Source organism: Falco peregrinus, chromosome 5 (genome assembly GCF_023634155.1).
Source record: "Falco peregrinus isolate bFalPer1 chromosome 5, bFalPer1.pri, whole genome shotgun sequence".
In the NCBI taxonomy this organism is placed as follows: domain Eukaryota; kingdom Metazoa; phylum Chordata; class Aves; order Falconiformes; family Falconidae; genus Falco; species Falco peregrinus.
In genome coordinates, this window is record NC_073725.1 from 57,469,204 (window position 1) to 57,484,237 (window position 15,034).

A 15,034-nucleotide genomic window follows, 5' to 3' on the forward strand; every position below is an offset into this window, starting at 1 on the left:
CATAACAGGCAAGAACTTTATAGTATGCTGTAGCAAACAATTCTATCTTCTCTGCCCTGTGGCAAAATCAATTATGTCATATCTGATGGATCTTTGTCTTAATTTCCCTTAAAATTCCCCAAGGTTGGAAGCTTTAATGATTCTTCTGGTACTCTGCATGGAGTTGTCCTTACACAACAGTCTTGGTGTTTTGTCCGTGTTGTGTCATGTCCTGTGTGTCCCCCCACTTGATGTCTTACTGATGTCTGTCATGCTGTGATTTTAGTGTATTACTACTTTGAACCTTCCTTACTGTTAACGCATTGTTCTCTGTATTCAGAGGCTACTCTGTTACATTGATTGGGTATGTAAATGAAGGCAGCTTGCCATCAGTGTTAGTGGGGAGGGTTTAATGACTAACTCCAGCTGTATGAAGACGGCATTTAACAGATTCTGGCCTTCTTCAACCCTGATTAGTAGAGGGGAGGAACTTCGCATTTAAGCAGAAGGAATGTGGAAGATGCCTATAAAGTTAATTCAGAGAAGATCGAGAATTTAATTGGAGGAGAGGCAGCAGTAATTTGTCAGAAGTTGGTCTGAATCTGATGGGGGAAGACAGTTTTTTGTGGGAAGGTACAGTTCAGGCACACAGTTTTTTATGTTGGTATGGTTACGGATAGATCCACAGCAGCCTTGCGCTGTCACAGGAGGGTTAAAGTGATCAAGGCTGAACTGCGTGGTCTTGATTAATGACTGTCTGAGTGTCTACCTGTGCATCTGTTGACAGAGGTGTGATGGACTTGACGATATCCTGCTCCACTGGTGAAAGGGAGAGTCGATGCTAATCTGTGTCAGTATCCCTAAAGACCACCACCTCTGTTTTGTGCTAAGACATGTTTGTCTTCCTGATGCTTCATGGAGCCTTGGGAACCTTACCAGTCTAGGTCACAGCAGGCAAATAGCACTGTGTGCTGATGCTGAATGCCAGTAGCAGTACGCTTTCCGTGGAAGTCAGGTTTTGGCTGCCACGTGCATTGCTGGCATTTGTTGACATTGGGTTCATCAGACTTTGGACCATCAATGGAGACACAAAGAGCCTTTTACATTGACTGACCGTTTCATAGTCACACATACTACTGCAGGCTGTAGCAGTCTTTTGTTCCTAAGATCTTCTAGCGAACATTATGCAGTTAGATTTATATATATGTTTAGTATGTTGTAAAAGTAGCCTGCCTTTGTTGGGACAGATCAGTAGCATCTTCCAGCTTTTGCTTCAAGTTGGTGAAGAGCTCTGTGGACCTTCCCTCAGAGTAAGGCTGAAATTTCTTAGCTATAGTTGCTGGTTATATATCACATTATTTGCTTGGGTGATGTTACCAAGAGAGGGGATATTACCATTAGTGTCTTGTTAGGTACTTGCCTTCTGTCATCCTACAAGACAGAAATGCAGCTGTCCCCCTCCATGGCAAGGGGGCTGGAACTAGATGATCTCCAAAATCCCTTCTAACCCAAACCATTCTATGATCTCTTACTGTTTTTCCTTCAATTCCAAGAATACCCTTGAGGCCCTGAGGTCATACGTATTTCAGTAATACTGCCAAGAGGGTCCATTCCTCAGCATTTCAGCTCATTTCAGATCTCCTAGACTTGCCTGTTTAAAATGATGGCAGGAAAATTTCACAGATTTTTTTCAGAGAGTTAGCCCTCTGCTTCATGGTGGTTGTAAGCAATGATGAGGTATGGTGGTTGTAAGCAATGATGAGGTATGGTGGCCACAGCACTGGCAACAATGAATGCTATGGCTCCGGTCCTCCGAAAGATCCTTAGAAGACCCTGTGTTTTAGTGAAAAAGTACTGATCTGCTGAAAGACTGAGGTCTTCCATCTTGGTAAGGGTTCTGTGCTATTAAAACTTTCTTTGCTACCGGTGTAGATCAGGTGGTCTAAAAACACAAGTGAGATTTGCAGTGAAAGGAAGAGGAGTTTTCTAATAGAAATATTTTTTAAATCCTAATTTTTATCTCTGCACTTTGGCTTGTTTGATGGCACGCTGCTTTAATGGGCGATCAGTAGCATGTAACTTAGTGGCTGGTGTTAACTTCAGCCAGTTGTGTAGAAATCAACAAAGGAAGGTAATGGCTGCAAACCCCTGGTAAACTTAAGCAGCTTTATCCCCTGTGTTGTGCGTAGAGTAGAGTTCAGAGACTTCTGCTGTTAAATTCAACTGTGCTGGAAGTGCAGTCAAGGCAGTGTCTGTGCAGTGGATGGAGAGCTGGTGCTGGTATCTGCAGTTGGAAAGACCCACATCTTTCTTGAAGTGCTAAAACCTGCTAGTCCTGACATTTCTGGCTTGCAGAAAGGTAGTTTAAGTTGTACACCCCACTGATCTTTTGCGTTAAGAGCGAGCTGACTGGGAGTTTGGGATTCATTCCTTTGTGTGGAAACAAAAGCCTTGAAGTTGGAAAAGGGGGAATGCATGAAATGTGTTAAAGCAAGAGAGACACGTTTTTATTTCTAATGACATAGCATTTAAATCTGGTATAATGCTGAAACAATGACAGTTACTAAAAGTATCTTTCAAAGATGTTTAATGTTGTACATACCCGATGATCCAAGGAAAGGTCAAGTTTATTCGGATACCTAATTAGCTGCTTGAAGTGTGTGCACAGGGAGAGAGGACTTGGCTTCTACCCAGCAGTACGGGTTGAGTTTTCCCTCTTTGGGGGAAATGAGTACAAAGTTCAGGCTCTTTCCCTTTAAGTGTGTCGTAAACTGAAACATTAGGGTCTGATGTTTAAGGTTAATAAGCTTCCCTTTAGAAGTTGTGATTTAACCCAGCAGGCAGATAAACACCACACAGCTGTTCATGCACTCCCTTCCCCGCAGTGGGATAGGGGAGAGAATTGGGGGGGGAAAAAGGGTAAAACTTGTGGGTTGAGATAAAGACAGTTTAATAAGACAGAAAAGGAAGGGAAAATAATAATGATAAAAGAATATACAAAACAAGTGATGCACGATGCATTTAATTGCTTACCACCTGCTGACAGGTGCCAAGCCAGTCCCTGAGCAGCGGGCTGCCAGTCCCTGGCCAACTCCCCCCAGTTTTATTGTTCAGCACATTGTATGGTACAGAATATCCCTTTGGCCAGTTTGGGTCAGCTGTCCTGGCTGTGTCCCCTCCCAGCTTCTTGTGCACCCCCAGGTTCCTTGCTGGAAGAACAGCATGAGAAGCTGAGAAGTCCTTGAGTTGGTGTAAGTACTGCTCAGCAACAACTAAAACATCAGTGTGTTATGAATATTATTCTCATCCTAAATCCAAAGCACAGCACTACCAGCTACTAGGAAGAAAATTAACTCTATCCCAGCCAAAATGAGGACAGAAGTAAGGTAAATCAAGCTGTGCTGCGTAACTTTCAGTTTAGGAATACATTTGCTAATTAGGCTAGCAACACATGCCTGGTAAGTCAAGTTGCTTCTGTATTTCTGCCGCCGCCTGAGATATTTTAGGCGTAGTGCTGTGAGGAGGGGAGGTGGGAAGGTGCTGCAGGATGTGGTTTCTGAAGGCAATGCAGAAGGTGGCGTTTATCAGAACAGTATTGTTTGCCTGCCTGGAGTATGAATGTCTGAATTTCCTTTGTAGTTAGGAGACCCCAGGATGCTGTTCCCCTGACCTATTTAAAGCATCTTGGATGCGGCCGTCTGTGCACCTATACCACAGCCAGGTGAGACGTATGCCACAGAAGTTTTCTGGACTGCTTTAAGCCTTGTGACAGCTTTTCCATCTTTGACAACTGATAATAAATACAAGAATTACAGTTGGTTTACCTCATTAAAAGGGAAATATCGGGCAAACAGTGGCACTCCTTTTCTGCCAGAAGAGGTAACTGGACTGTGCACTAAAATAACTAAAACGTCTTCTGACAATCCTGTGCTGAGGTTACTGACTTAAATGGAGACAAAATGGACACCTTAAGTGGGAACTGAGCTGTTGGAGGGAAAGGATAGAATTTTTCGCTGCATACTTGCCTGGACATCTAATACGCTGCAAGAAAGTGTAAGTGAATATTGAGGCATAAGCACTGTTGCAGGATGGAGCAGGCATGTTGTTAACCTATCGGGGAATAAAGCACATGCTCTCTTCTTGCTTTCCTTGCAGAAAATACGATCTAGATAGCATTATTAGGACTTGTGGTTTGTGTTTTGAAGGTTTATGGCTGCCAACCTAGCAAGGGCCTGCAGGTACGCTTTTGAGTTTGACCGACTGCTCTGAAATCTGAAAAAAGTGATGGAAGCCATCTACTGCCTGTCTAAATGACTGCCTCAGATTTCATCTGGCTTGCAGAGGAATACCTTTGATAAACGTCAAGAAGACTGTGCAATGCAGAAGGAAGGGAAACAAGCATATGTCTTTTCTTTTTTTTCTGTGTGCAGGGAACAGTTATAGCAGTGGGATGGAATGCCATAGAAGTTGAAAAAGAGCTTGTGTTGTCCTGAAATGTGGATCCACTGTTTGGTTTGTCGTGAAGGTCTCTTGTGTTCTTGAGGTTCCTCATTACATTACCAAAAGATGGCTCATTGAGGTCGTCAACTTTTGCCCTTCCAGGATTGTAAGGGCAGACCCTTTAGTCTGTCCTTCAGAAAGCTGAGACAGCACTTTAAGAGATGAGTGCCACCACTCTTTCCAGTTGCAAATCAGTCGTGAGTATTGTATGAGCAAGTGCACCAATTAAGCTGTGTGTCGGCAAAAGTTTTCTCTGTAAGCATCAGAAAATAATTTTTTAATCCTGGTACCATTATGTTGATGTTGCAAGGAAATCACTACAAATTAGGTAAAAATATGGATCAAAGTGGATGTTTAATTTATACATGATAATTCCTCGTGATTAAAAGTCTTAATAGTAGAATGAAGTTGCATCTAAGTAAAACAGAAACTGTTTATTGCATCGCGGTCTCCAGAGGTTTAGAAACAGAATTCCTTATTGACCCAGATGCATCATTTTTATAGTCACTAGAATAATTCACCGAGCTACACAGCAATGGTCAGCAAAATAGCAGCTACATAACCATAATTATACCTGGGGGGAAAAAAACTTGATTAACCATAGAAAATTGCTAATGATGAAGCCTGAGATGAATGATGAGCTAGTGATGGTTTCTGAGATCTACTATCTTGTGAAAAGATTTTTGTTAAAAGAGTGATGCTCTAATTCCCTTTGCTACCCAGTTAAACCCCCATCTGCTCCAGGAAGTCGTTCAGTCCCTTTCTGTGCTCTGAGGACAAACGGATAATCTGCACTGTGGAAATGCTGGGGTCTCCATTTTGTGCATCTTGGTATTCTGAGTTAAAGAATATGAAGATCCCAGCATCAAAGTTAAATTGAGCGTAGCTTTCAGTATGAAAGTTTCATCTCTGTGAAGTGTAGTAAGTTGAGCATAGCTGTGTGTGAGATACTGAGAGTTGGGTACGGTGATCTTACTTAATTTGATATGACTGACAGCATTTCCTTATGAAAGTTCTTGAACCCTTTTGTGACAAAGCCTAAAGTAGTTTGTTCTGAGGTAAGTCTGAGTAGATCTATGTAGAGGTGAGCTTAGGTAAGATGCTAGGCTTGTGGAAGGGTGGGATTAGGTGCTGCCAGTTGTTGAGTGTTTAATAATCAAGCAGGATTCGTAAGTGGGTGTTTTAATAGAAAAAGATGGGTTAAAGAAACTGCATCTAAAATTCCAACAGAATGGAGAATTGCAGCTCTTCAGTGGTGGTTGTTCTTGACCCTGTCAAACTGTTTACTGATGGCTTGTGCAGACGCTTTCAAGTATTGAGAAATTCTTCCTGTTGAGATAAACTGCACTGTGCTGCCAGTGGCTGTCATCGTGGAGATGCCATGTTAGAGGGCAGCTGCGGATTCAGGCTTGCACAATGCCTTGCTTGTGGAGCTGTTGTTTGACTTGCTCGCTGGCCAGTTGCATCATTTCTATCTCCTGGCTTTGGGGGGGGGCGGGGGGAGTTGGCTGCAGATGAGAATTTCATCCGGGCTTATTCCTCTGCCTGTTGCAAGGAGAATAAGGATGTGGGCCGGGGACAGCAGGCAGGTGGTGGTGCACTGAAGAGGAGGCATGGCCGCTTCAGCGAGGCCAGCTGTTCGTGAGCCCACCCATGCTCGGTTACTCATCTTCTTGGTCAACTGCCTAGTGTTGTAAAGCTTGAATTTTAAGGCTAGATTAAATACCACAGATCTTGTCCAAGAAGTAAAATGATGAGTAAAAACTCGATTTGGCAATTGTTTTGCCTTGACAATTGCAGTGGCATTTGAAACTGATGTGCTGTGACTGCACTAGTCAGAGTGTTTATGCGACGTTCTGCTTTGTGTAGCAAGTCTTCTATTGTATGAACAGAAATATGAAAGCTTTATTTTTTGAAATGTTTTTCTGTCTGAAAACCTGTTCCTTTTCTGTTTTGACAGTGGAAAACTCTTTTCTTTAGCACTCCCGCATATTATCATAAATATAAAATTGCATATGCAAAGACCTTTTGGGTACTTCTGGACAACTTGAGCCGAGCTTTTGGCCACCTGGGACTCTTTCTAAATGCTTGTAAAATCCATTCCTGCCAGCCAGTACTTCCTGTCCTGTTCCTCCAGGGAGAGGGAGGCTTGGTGGACTTGGAAGATTTTGCGTACAGTTCCTCTGCCATAGACTATCTGGTGCTTTGAGTTACCACAGCAAGTACAGCTGGAGGAGTCATCCCATTGCCTGCTCCAGCATTGCCCTTATTTGATCCATTTATTTCTTCTTAGTCATTTTAAGCTCTCATTCTAAACAGAGTCGAAAGGTTAAACCGTAATCTTCTCCAGCAAGATTTTGAAAATGCTTTCTCATCTTAAAATCACAGCTTTCTGTCAATTTAGTGAACTGCTTCCAGCAGGTTTTTGCCTTGCTTCTGCTCATGACACTTCTCCTTTTGGTTTCAACAGATGTTTATTTTCCTAAAACTTGAGGGTAGTTGATATGCTAAAAGTACCAGCATAGAGGATGCTACAAGGGAAAGCTTAGCAAACCAAAAAACACTTGGCATTTGTTCCAAATGAGGACATATTAGAGCTGAGCCTTTTTTGAGGTATGTACCCTTGAGTAATAAACTAATCAGGTCTTTGCTGCTAGTGTCAGGCTCTATCGTCCTTTTAGGCTGAAGTGTGCTTGTGGTGTACACATGTCTAGACTGCAGTGTCTCTCTGCGTCGTCATCCTCCCTGCAGTGCTCTGAGATGGAGTTGGCACGTCAGTAAATGTAGTTGCGTGCAGTTCCTTGGCCCCTGCCTCACAGGCATTACGTTTGTGTTGTAATTCTCTCTGAAAACATTGCCTGATCGTTCTGGGGAAATAGGAGATAGGAGCTAAATTGTCAACTTAATTTTCCTCCCTATCCACTAGTATAGGTCAAAGGCCTGGAATAAAACCTGTGGGACAAAGTTCAAGCCAAGCTGTTGTTTACATGGTCCTGTGTGCTTCTTGGGCATGGGCTGAGACAAGGCAGTGGGTGTTAATGACTTGGGTTTTAAATTTCTTGTGTGTCCTGCCCCTGTAGTCCTCTACTCCTGCCTTGGTTTAGTGCGATACTGTTGCATGCACTTCTCCCGAGGAGGTGTGTGGCTGAATCCAAGACTGGAGAGCTTCCCTGTGGCTCATCTAGGAAAGCAGGCATCCTCTTGTGATCACAAACACATCATTACTGGAAGGCTTGTCACAAAGCTTGGAGGAATTTAGGAGGAGAGTGTTGGAACACTGGTTTTGTCTGTTTTTGTTTCCTGCTCTTTCACTGTTAGGAGGAAAGCAGTAATTAATACAGCTGGATGTTAAATGCAGCATTTTCTGTTGGCTCTGACTTCTTTCTAGTATTCAGTTTCCAGACTTAGCACCGACAGATGGTAGCAGTCAAGTCTTTTGGTTAGTTTAGGATCCTTCTTAGGAGGAAAAATGTTCAATGATGATCTGTGCTTAACTTAGCTCCTCTTATCTTGAAGATATAACAGCCTAATATAGGAATAGTTGACTTTGTTTGAAAAAGTGCTTAATATGCTGGTATTGGCAAAGAATCTGGAATTGTGAGCTCTGGGTAGCAACTTTGTAAGCTTATAGCCAAAGAAGAAACAGCTTGAAAGTTCATTCACTCTCTAAGTGATGTCCAAAATACACAGTTTCAGAAAGTTGCTGGGATGCATAGTCTCAGTTCTAAGTCTGTCCTTATTAGGATGATTTAAAATGTGCATAGTTGCTTTTTATTCTCCCTTCTCTCCTTGCTGGAGCAAGTTTAAAGTGCAGTGTTCTCTGTAAAAACATGCACCATATGACACCTTTAGTCGTGGTGTTAGGTGTGTCAGAAAATGGTGTCTAGGAACTTGATTTGAGAAAAAGCAGCTCTTAAAAGCTTGTGTGCTGGTTGGCCTTTCTGGGGCTTGTCTGGGTTTTTTAGCATTGTATCATGAATAAATGCATGATTGACAGGAGACAGCAAGGGATAAGCATGACAGAGCGGGGCAGTGATGTTTAAATAAAGCAGTGAGTTGTTAAGGGTTATGGCTGTTGGAGAATCCCCGTATGATGATGCTTGTGTAACATCTTATTCCTTCCTCTCAGAGAAATAACTCTTGAAAGTGTTGCAGTTAATCAAGGAATTGGATGCACGTGTCACTATAAATATTAAGCCAGACTTCCCTTGCATCACTTCCATGCTTGTGCTGCATTTGACTCACAATTTTTTACAATGTCTTTAACAAAATAACTTGCAAAGTATGCTGATGGTAATAAAAAGTCAAATGAAAACAGGTCAAGAACCTTGTGTGATGAAGCAAGAATGGGGAGGTTTGAAGTGGAAAACTGTTTTTTAATATCTTTTGGAGGAATGCTTAGCTGAGAAATTTTTCTACAGCTAAGTATAAACATAGCATGGCCTGAGCACTGCAAGTGGGCAGTCTTTATCCAAAGCAATTAATTCTGAAAATACTTTTACTATATAGTTCAAGCACAACATGGTTACTTATAATGTCATTGAAGTCTTCCACTGAGTAGGATAGTCTTGAGTCTAAACTTTAACTTGAGGTTGTATTCTGTTTGTGCTTTTTGCTGATAAGAGGAGTGTAAAGGAGCATGAAGAATACACTCTTGTCCAAAAACAGCTGCTGATGCACTTGGCAGTCTTTATAAGAGTGTATTTGTCCAGTAAACATAATGTAATAGGATCTAGTAGATTCCCAAATGCAGATGATGTGTTGTAATGGAAATTGTGTTAAGACTTTGGTAATGCTTTGAAAAGTCTTAAGTTGCAGAGCTTTAAAGCTGCTTTTTATGGTCAATGTACACGATTTGCCTTGAGAGTCTTATAAAATCTTTCAAGACTAAATTAGTTTTCTTCAGTATGCTACTAAGTACAACATTTTGCATTCATCTTTAGGGGGGGTGTGTGTATGATCTGATCAGCGTAACTGAAATTGGAAACGCTAAGTTGTCTGCAAAAGTTGCAGTTTAATTGCTTTCAAAAGACATCCAGTGATGCCCCCTCAATCACTGTGCTTAAAATACAGCATCCACCAGTCTGTTGTAGTGCTGCATTAACAGTATTAATAGGAGAGTATATTGATCTCAAGAATTTTGAGGTCATCCTTTTGTCATGGGAAATATGTTCAATCTCCTAGTCAAACTAAATTTGGCTAATTTTACCCACGTTCCTAGTTGTTCTGTGCAATGACTGAAAATTATTTCTAGTTTTCCTTGCTTCTCCCAAGAAAAACCTTCCAAGTATAGCAGTTTGTTAAATTTAGTTTTATGAGGACTGGACACTGCTGCTTTTAGATTTATTTTAAACTGGAGGAGGCATTTAAATTATGTTGTGTTAAAACAAAAGCAGAACCCATGCCGAGTAGCTTTTGCATTGTTTCTTCACATGTTCAGGAGACCCAGTTACTAGGAATAGGCATTTGATTTAAAAATAGGTCAGTTGTCGTGTATAGGTGGTTCAGATGGACCATACAAAGCTCATATTGGCTCTTACATAAATATTAACTTACTAGAAAACGTAAAGTGTTAACAGCCTGAAGTCCTGTTGCAATACAAATAATCTTTTCCTTGCTTTACAGGAAAATCTTCACTGACGATCCAGTTTGTGGAAGGACAGTTTGTTGATTCGTATGATCCAACCATAGAGAACAGTAAGTAAATATATGACAAGCTGCTCTTCTGTACCTAACTTTTATCAGAAGCCATTGTGGTTATACGTATTATTTATGTGGGCATTTGCATACTAACATTAAAGCCTATTGATGACTGTGAACTGTTACTATTCTTTTAAACCGATATTTACCAAGCTTTAGTATTGCAGTGTGGAAATCGCCATGTGCATGTTTCTCCAGACAGCTGAACTGTCTTTTAACGCTAAATAAAGGAAAGCCTAATCAAGCTGGCTAAAATCCATTTCCTTCTTTGATGATATCTATGTTGTTGGACATCTGCTTCCCCTAATAGTCAGGGCTCTTCAAATTAAGTATGTCATACTTACATGAAGATGTGCCACTATATTCAGGTATTCCAAAGTCTCTAATGTCTCACTTGATCAGTATATCCAGATGAACACAAAGCAATAGCAGTCAGGACTAAATGGCTACCTTAGAAAGTAGACATGCTGTGGCCATGATAACATGATAATCTTTTCAATTACTCATCTCCAGCTGCTTGATAACAAGCCTGGTACACAATCAGCTTGCTGCAAATACTATGTAACAGACTTCTCAAGTGTCTTTTATTTCTCTTAGCAGCTTTTTTTAATATTAGTGCCTTTATAAATAGCTAGCATAGTGGGTGAGTAAAGATACTAACACTAAAAATGCTGCCAAGAGCAACAAGTCAGTTCAGAGGCAAGTTACCCAGTATTCATTACAGTCCAGCCACCTCTTTCTGAGCTAGCAGTCATAAAGTACTTGAGCAACTGTGGTGCTAGGCTGAGTAACTTGATCATATTGGCTCACTTTAATCATGTAACAAATAAAACTTTGATTGTAGCCCTGGACTTCATGTATTTTGACTTCTGAAATGCAGTGGTAGCACACATTTTTACTGCTGCAAAATTGTGCAGTAGGACATTAAGCATATGTGATACTCTGGAAGCTTGAATGGAGTAATCATCGGAACAAGGTTTCTTTTGGATATATGTCGTAATAATTACGAATCAGTAGCTATCAGGATTATTTTATCGCTTAGAACTGAAATTCAAATGCTACTTTTTGAGAAGCTCTAAATTTGCTTTAGCGAGTCAAGTTGGATAATTTGCCCCTTGATGTGAATGATTTATTAGTCCTTACACACCTGTCAATAATATTAACACTTTCCATCATCCTTTTTTACTTTGTTAGAGTTATAAAGTTAGCTTTGAATTAAAGCTGCTAACAAAATACTGGACTTAAGTTTCCATATTTTAAATCTTAGTATCAGTTGGGACAGTTTATTTTTCACTGTCTGTGCTATATAAATGCAAATTATTTAAAGTAATCTTTTAGTTTTGTGCAGGTATATGGGAATGAATAAAGCTTGAGAGGCATGGGGTCAAAGTCTGTCCAAAATGCTGAGTCTGTATCTTGTTTTAGGATTTTGACATCTTGGTACGAGGTTGGCTTGTTTCATCCTTTACAAGCTCTTGTCATCCACAGAAACCTATTGTCTCTAACTGCTATTAGTGAGTCTGTAGTTGCGTGTCTCACACTGGCAGTATTTCTTAACTATATGAAAATACACGTCGGATGAATTTGTTCTTACTTGACTCTTGTAGTCTGTGCTGCTTGTTTGATCTGAATTCTAAACATTGAGCATGTCGTGGCCGTGAGAACTATGGGCAGGGGCATCTTGAAAAGGCTTACTTTTCTTCACTTGATTTCTTACTTGTTTGGAAAATAAACAGTGATATTCATTGGTGAAAGTCTAGTGACCTGTGGCATGGCTAGAGGAATTTGCTTTCTGAAAGGTAGAGAATTGAAGGACCACTTCTTGCCTCAGAAAATGTTGCTGGAAAGTAAGGGTTGGAAGGGTAAAAGGTGTTCAAAACAGTAGGAAGTCTGTCCTGTCTTAAGTCCTGGACAGCCTGATATAATTATTTTAAAAATGCTTCTGTGAAGAACGGAAGACATAATACATTCCAATTTAACATAAAATTTTAAAATATATTGAAAGTATCTTTAACAAAGATACAAAACTAATTTGGATGGGATTAGTATAAAAAAAATATTTTGACTTAAGTTCTTAATGGTTTTAAAAGCTTTTGTTTTCCCTAAATAAAAATCTTTGATCAGACCTGTCTTTTGACGCTTCCAGCTGTATGTTTCTGATCCTATGCAGGATCATAAGACACAAAGTATGTAATCAACTCTTCTACTGTTTTGCTAGCCTGTAATTTCAAACCTGGTTGACAGCGCTGGCAAAAGAGATTGAGGAGTCGAGGTGCCTATACTACAGGTGGTGCTGGAGGATGTTACACTTTTGCAGTGCTTTATAGCAGGTTATAAAACAGTTTCAACTGCTGATTGAGTCTACTTCAGTGTCACAAAACTTGGAAATGAAAAAAATGCAGGCTAAAGAATAGGCTAGCCTGTGTGAGTTCTCTTTTGTCTCCAGAAAATTGTTACTGCAAATTTATTGCAGTGTTCTGCCACCACTGATGAAAGGGTAGAAAGCTGCAGTACTGCTGGTAGCTTAATCTTCATGATTGTTGTTCTTCAAATAATAAAATTTGAACAAAAATTGAGTTCAAAGCTGAATTTTATAGAAGGCAAGCTATAGTTAAGCCTTACAGGAACAAGTTGCATAGCCTATGGACCTTGAACAATAGGAATAAGACCTAATATTCCAGTAGTTTCATTTTTCCATTGTGAAAATCTCTATTTTCTTTGGAAGTGGTAGAGGAAAAACACTGCTTCACAGTTGCGTTTTCCTTTGCTCGTATTACATTAGAACCAGAAAAGTCAGTTTATTTAAGTTAATGGCCAGGTTGAATTCAGTTGCTTCTACTCAACTTGTGTATCAGGAAGAGTAACTTGCAGCATTTTGTGGCAGCAGTGGAGGTGAGAGTTAGTTGCTTAGCAAAATAAATTTTCCCTTTCTGAATGTCCCGATAGGAGTGACACCACAATGGGTGGCTATTCTTGAGACAGCTGGGTTGAGAAATTAGTGGAATGATTACTTGTGGGAGCATTGGAAAGAGAAGGAAGATCCTTGCAGGGTGGGAGAGTGTGGAAGGAGTCTGTGGACCCTGAGCTGGATGGGGCTCTGAAGGCAGATTAGCTCAGATGAGCTAAGACCAGAACAATTTAAAACTCTCATCTTACTGGAATAAACCCCAGAATCTTAATTTGAAACTCAAAGCAAATAGCACAGTAGGAGTAAATAATGAAGACACAAACGTAACTCCACCTACCCCCATCTTTGCAGGGATGTCTTTGGTTATCATTAATTCAGTCATTTTGTGCTGCAGGAAAGCTGACTTGACTGCATCTCAAAAATGTTTTCTCCACCTCCTCTGAGGCCTGCCTGGCTGCTTTCTGCTTTTCCGTGCAGCTTTGAAGAAGCTTCTAGCACTGTGCCACGGCTCTCTGGTCTGTCTTTCTCCCCTAAACAGGCTCAGTAGCTCCCTAAGGAAAGTGTTCCCCCAAGGGCTACCTAACTCCAACCCATGTGTTTTAATGTAGTTATGAGTAGAAGCATATTAGAAAGGGGGAACGAGGAGTCTAGTAATGGTGGATGGGATACCTATAGGTTTAGTTTGGGTCTGCTAGAAGCATCTTTAAGGCTAAACTTCTTCCATGCATATCATGGCAGCTGCTCTTGAAGGTGAAGTGTGCTTGTTCCCAGGAGTTCTTGATGAACCAACTTCTCAAGGGTTGGAAACGAGTCTTCTGGGAAAAATTAAAAATAGCTCTGTTGAATTACACATCTCGGTGTTTTAAAAGCTGTCCAGCAGATCAGTGACAGACATTGAATTTGGGATGAGGACAAGTAGAAGGGGATGGAGAAGGCGGTAACTGAGGAACCCTTACAAGGTGGTTGTATTTAGCTACTGGCTGGTAGCTCTATGGGAATAATGTTACACCACTCATACTTTTACTCAGTAGCACTGTTGATCTAAAAGCCTGGTACTGGTTTATTTTTTTCTGTCATAATGACTTGTTTTCACAGCAGCTGTCATTTGAGTTGCATATGCAAATCATTTCATTCATGTTAGTTTAATTGAGATACACTTGATCTTAGGGTAATGATCAGCAGCTGATGGAGTTGCTGCCTAAGTTACACTTCTGCTGAGCTGTAGCAGCATTCAGGGCTGTGCTCTGCATGTACTTTTACCAGAACTTTTTCTGGTGATAAAATGGCTGTAGTTTCTTTGCAGTGCAGCTGTTGGCTGCTGCACCCTCAGCTGTGTGCATATATCTGTTTGGTGCTGTGCTGTTTGCTGCAACATCATATTCTCCAAGTTTCCGTAGTGCATCAGATTTAGGAACAGTTGCAGGTGAAAGTAGGGATTGCAGCATTCTTCATATAGCTACAGTCAAGGTAGTTGTGTTGCAAGGTGTAAGCAAGCCCTGTTCTGAGATCAGTGTGCTTCACGGAGCTAAAACAGGCTTTATTCATACTTCAGCTTGTGGGCAGCGTTTTGCAGATGCTCATGTTATGACTGGGACTGCAGAGACCGACCGTTCAGTTCTGCTGAAATCTGTCCTTGGCATACCAGGAAGAGTCATACTGTGCAGTGATCTTACTATCGGTTGTTTGTCTTGCTCATAGGCACAGTAGAAGGCAATGTGTCCTAGGGCGGTAGGTGAGGGAATTGGAAGTGAAGACTTCCTCTGGGGGACTGTGGATCACTAATCATATGTAGTACAGCTGCAGGTTTTTCCTCAAGATGAAATTCTTACCAGGAATATTTTTAAAAAGCTTCAGCAAAGAAAAGGGAGTCATTAATTATGACTGCATCGGAGCAGATTTGTGTTCTTGCAGTGGGCTGATCCTGGTGCTGCAAGCCTCTGCGCTGAA

At 41.0% G+C, this 15,034-nt stretch overlaps 1 protein-coding gene and 1 long non-coding RNA gene across 4 annotated transcripts in view; both read left to right on the forward strand.

The window, feature by feature from the left end:
- The window catches only part of RHEB (Ras homolog, mTORC1 binding), a 42,462-nt gene that overhangs the window by 10,357 nt on the left and 17,071 nt on the right, over positions 1 to 15,034 (forward strand). For all 3 annotated transcript variants that reach the window (XR_008747232.1, XM_055804243.1, XM_055804244.1), the window contains exon 2: positions 10,105 to 10,176. Coding sequence is in view for 2 of the 3 variants with exons in the window: in XM_055804243.1 (XP_055660218.1) it covers positions 10,105 to 10,176 (72 nt within the window). In the remaining variant the exon portion in view is untranslated. The remainder of the gene's footprint in view (positions 1 to 10,104; positions 10,177 to 15,034) is intronic.
- On the forward strand, positions 1,743 to 8,741 carry LOC129784479 (uncharacterized). The gene is made up of 2 exons (XR_008747233.1): positions 1,743 to 3,700; positions 4,410 to 8,741. It is a non-coding gene; the product is annotated as an uncharacterized LOC129784479 (long non-coding RNA).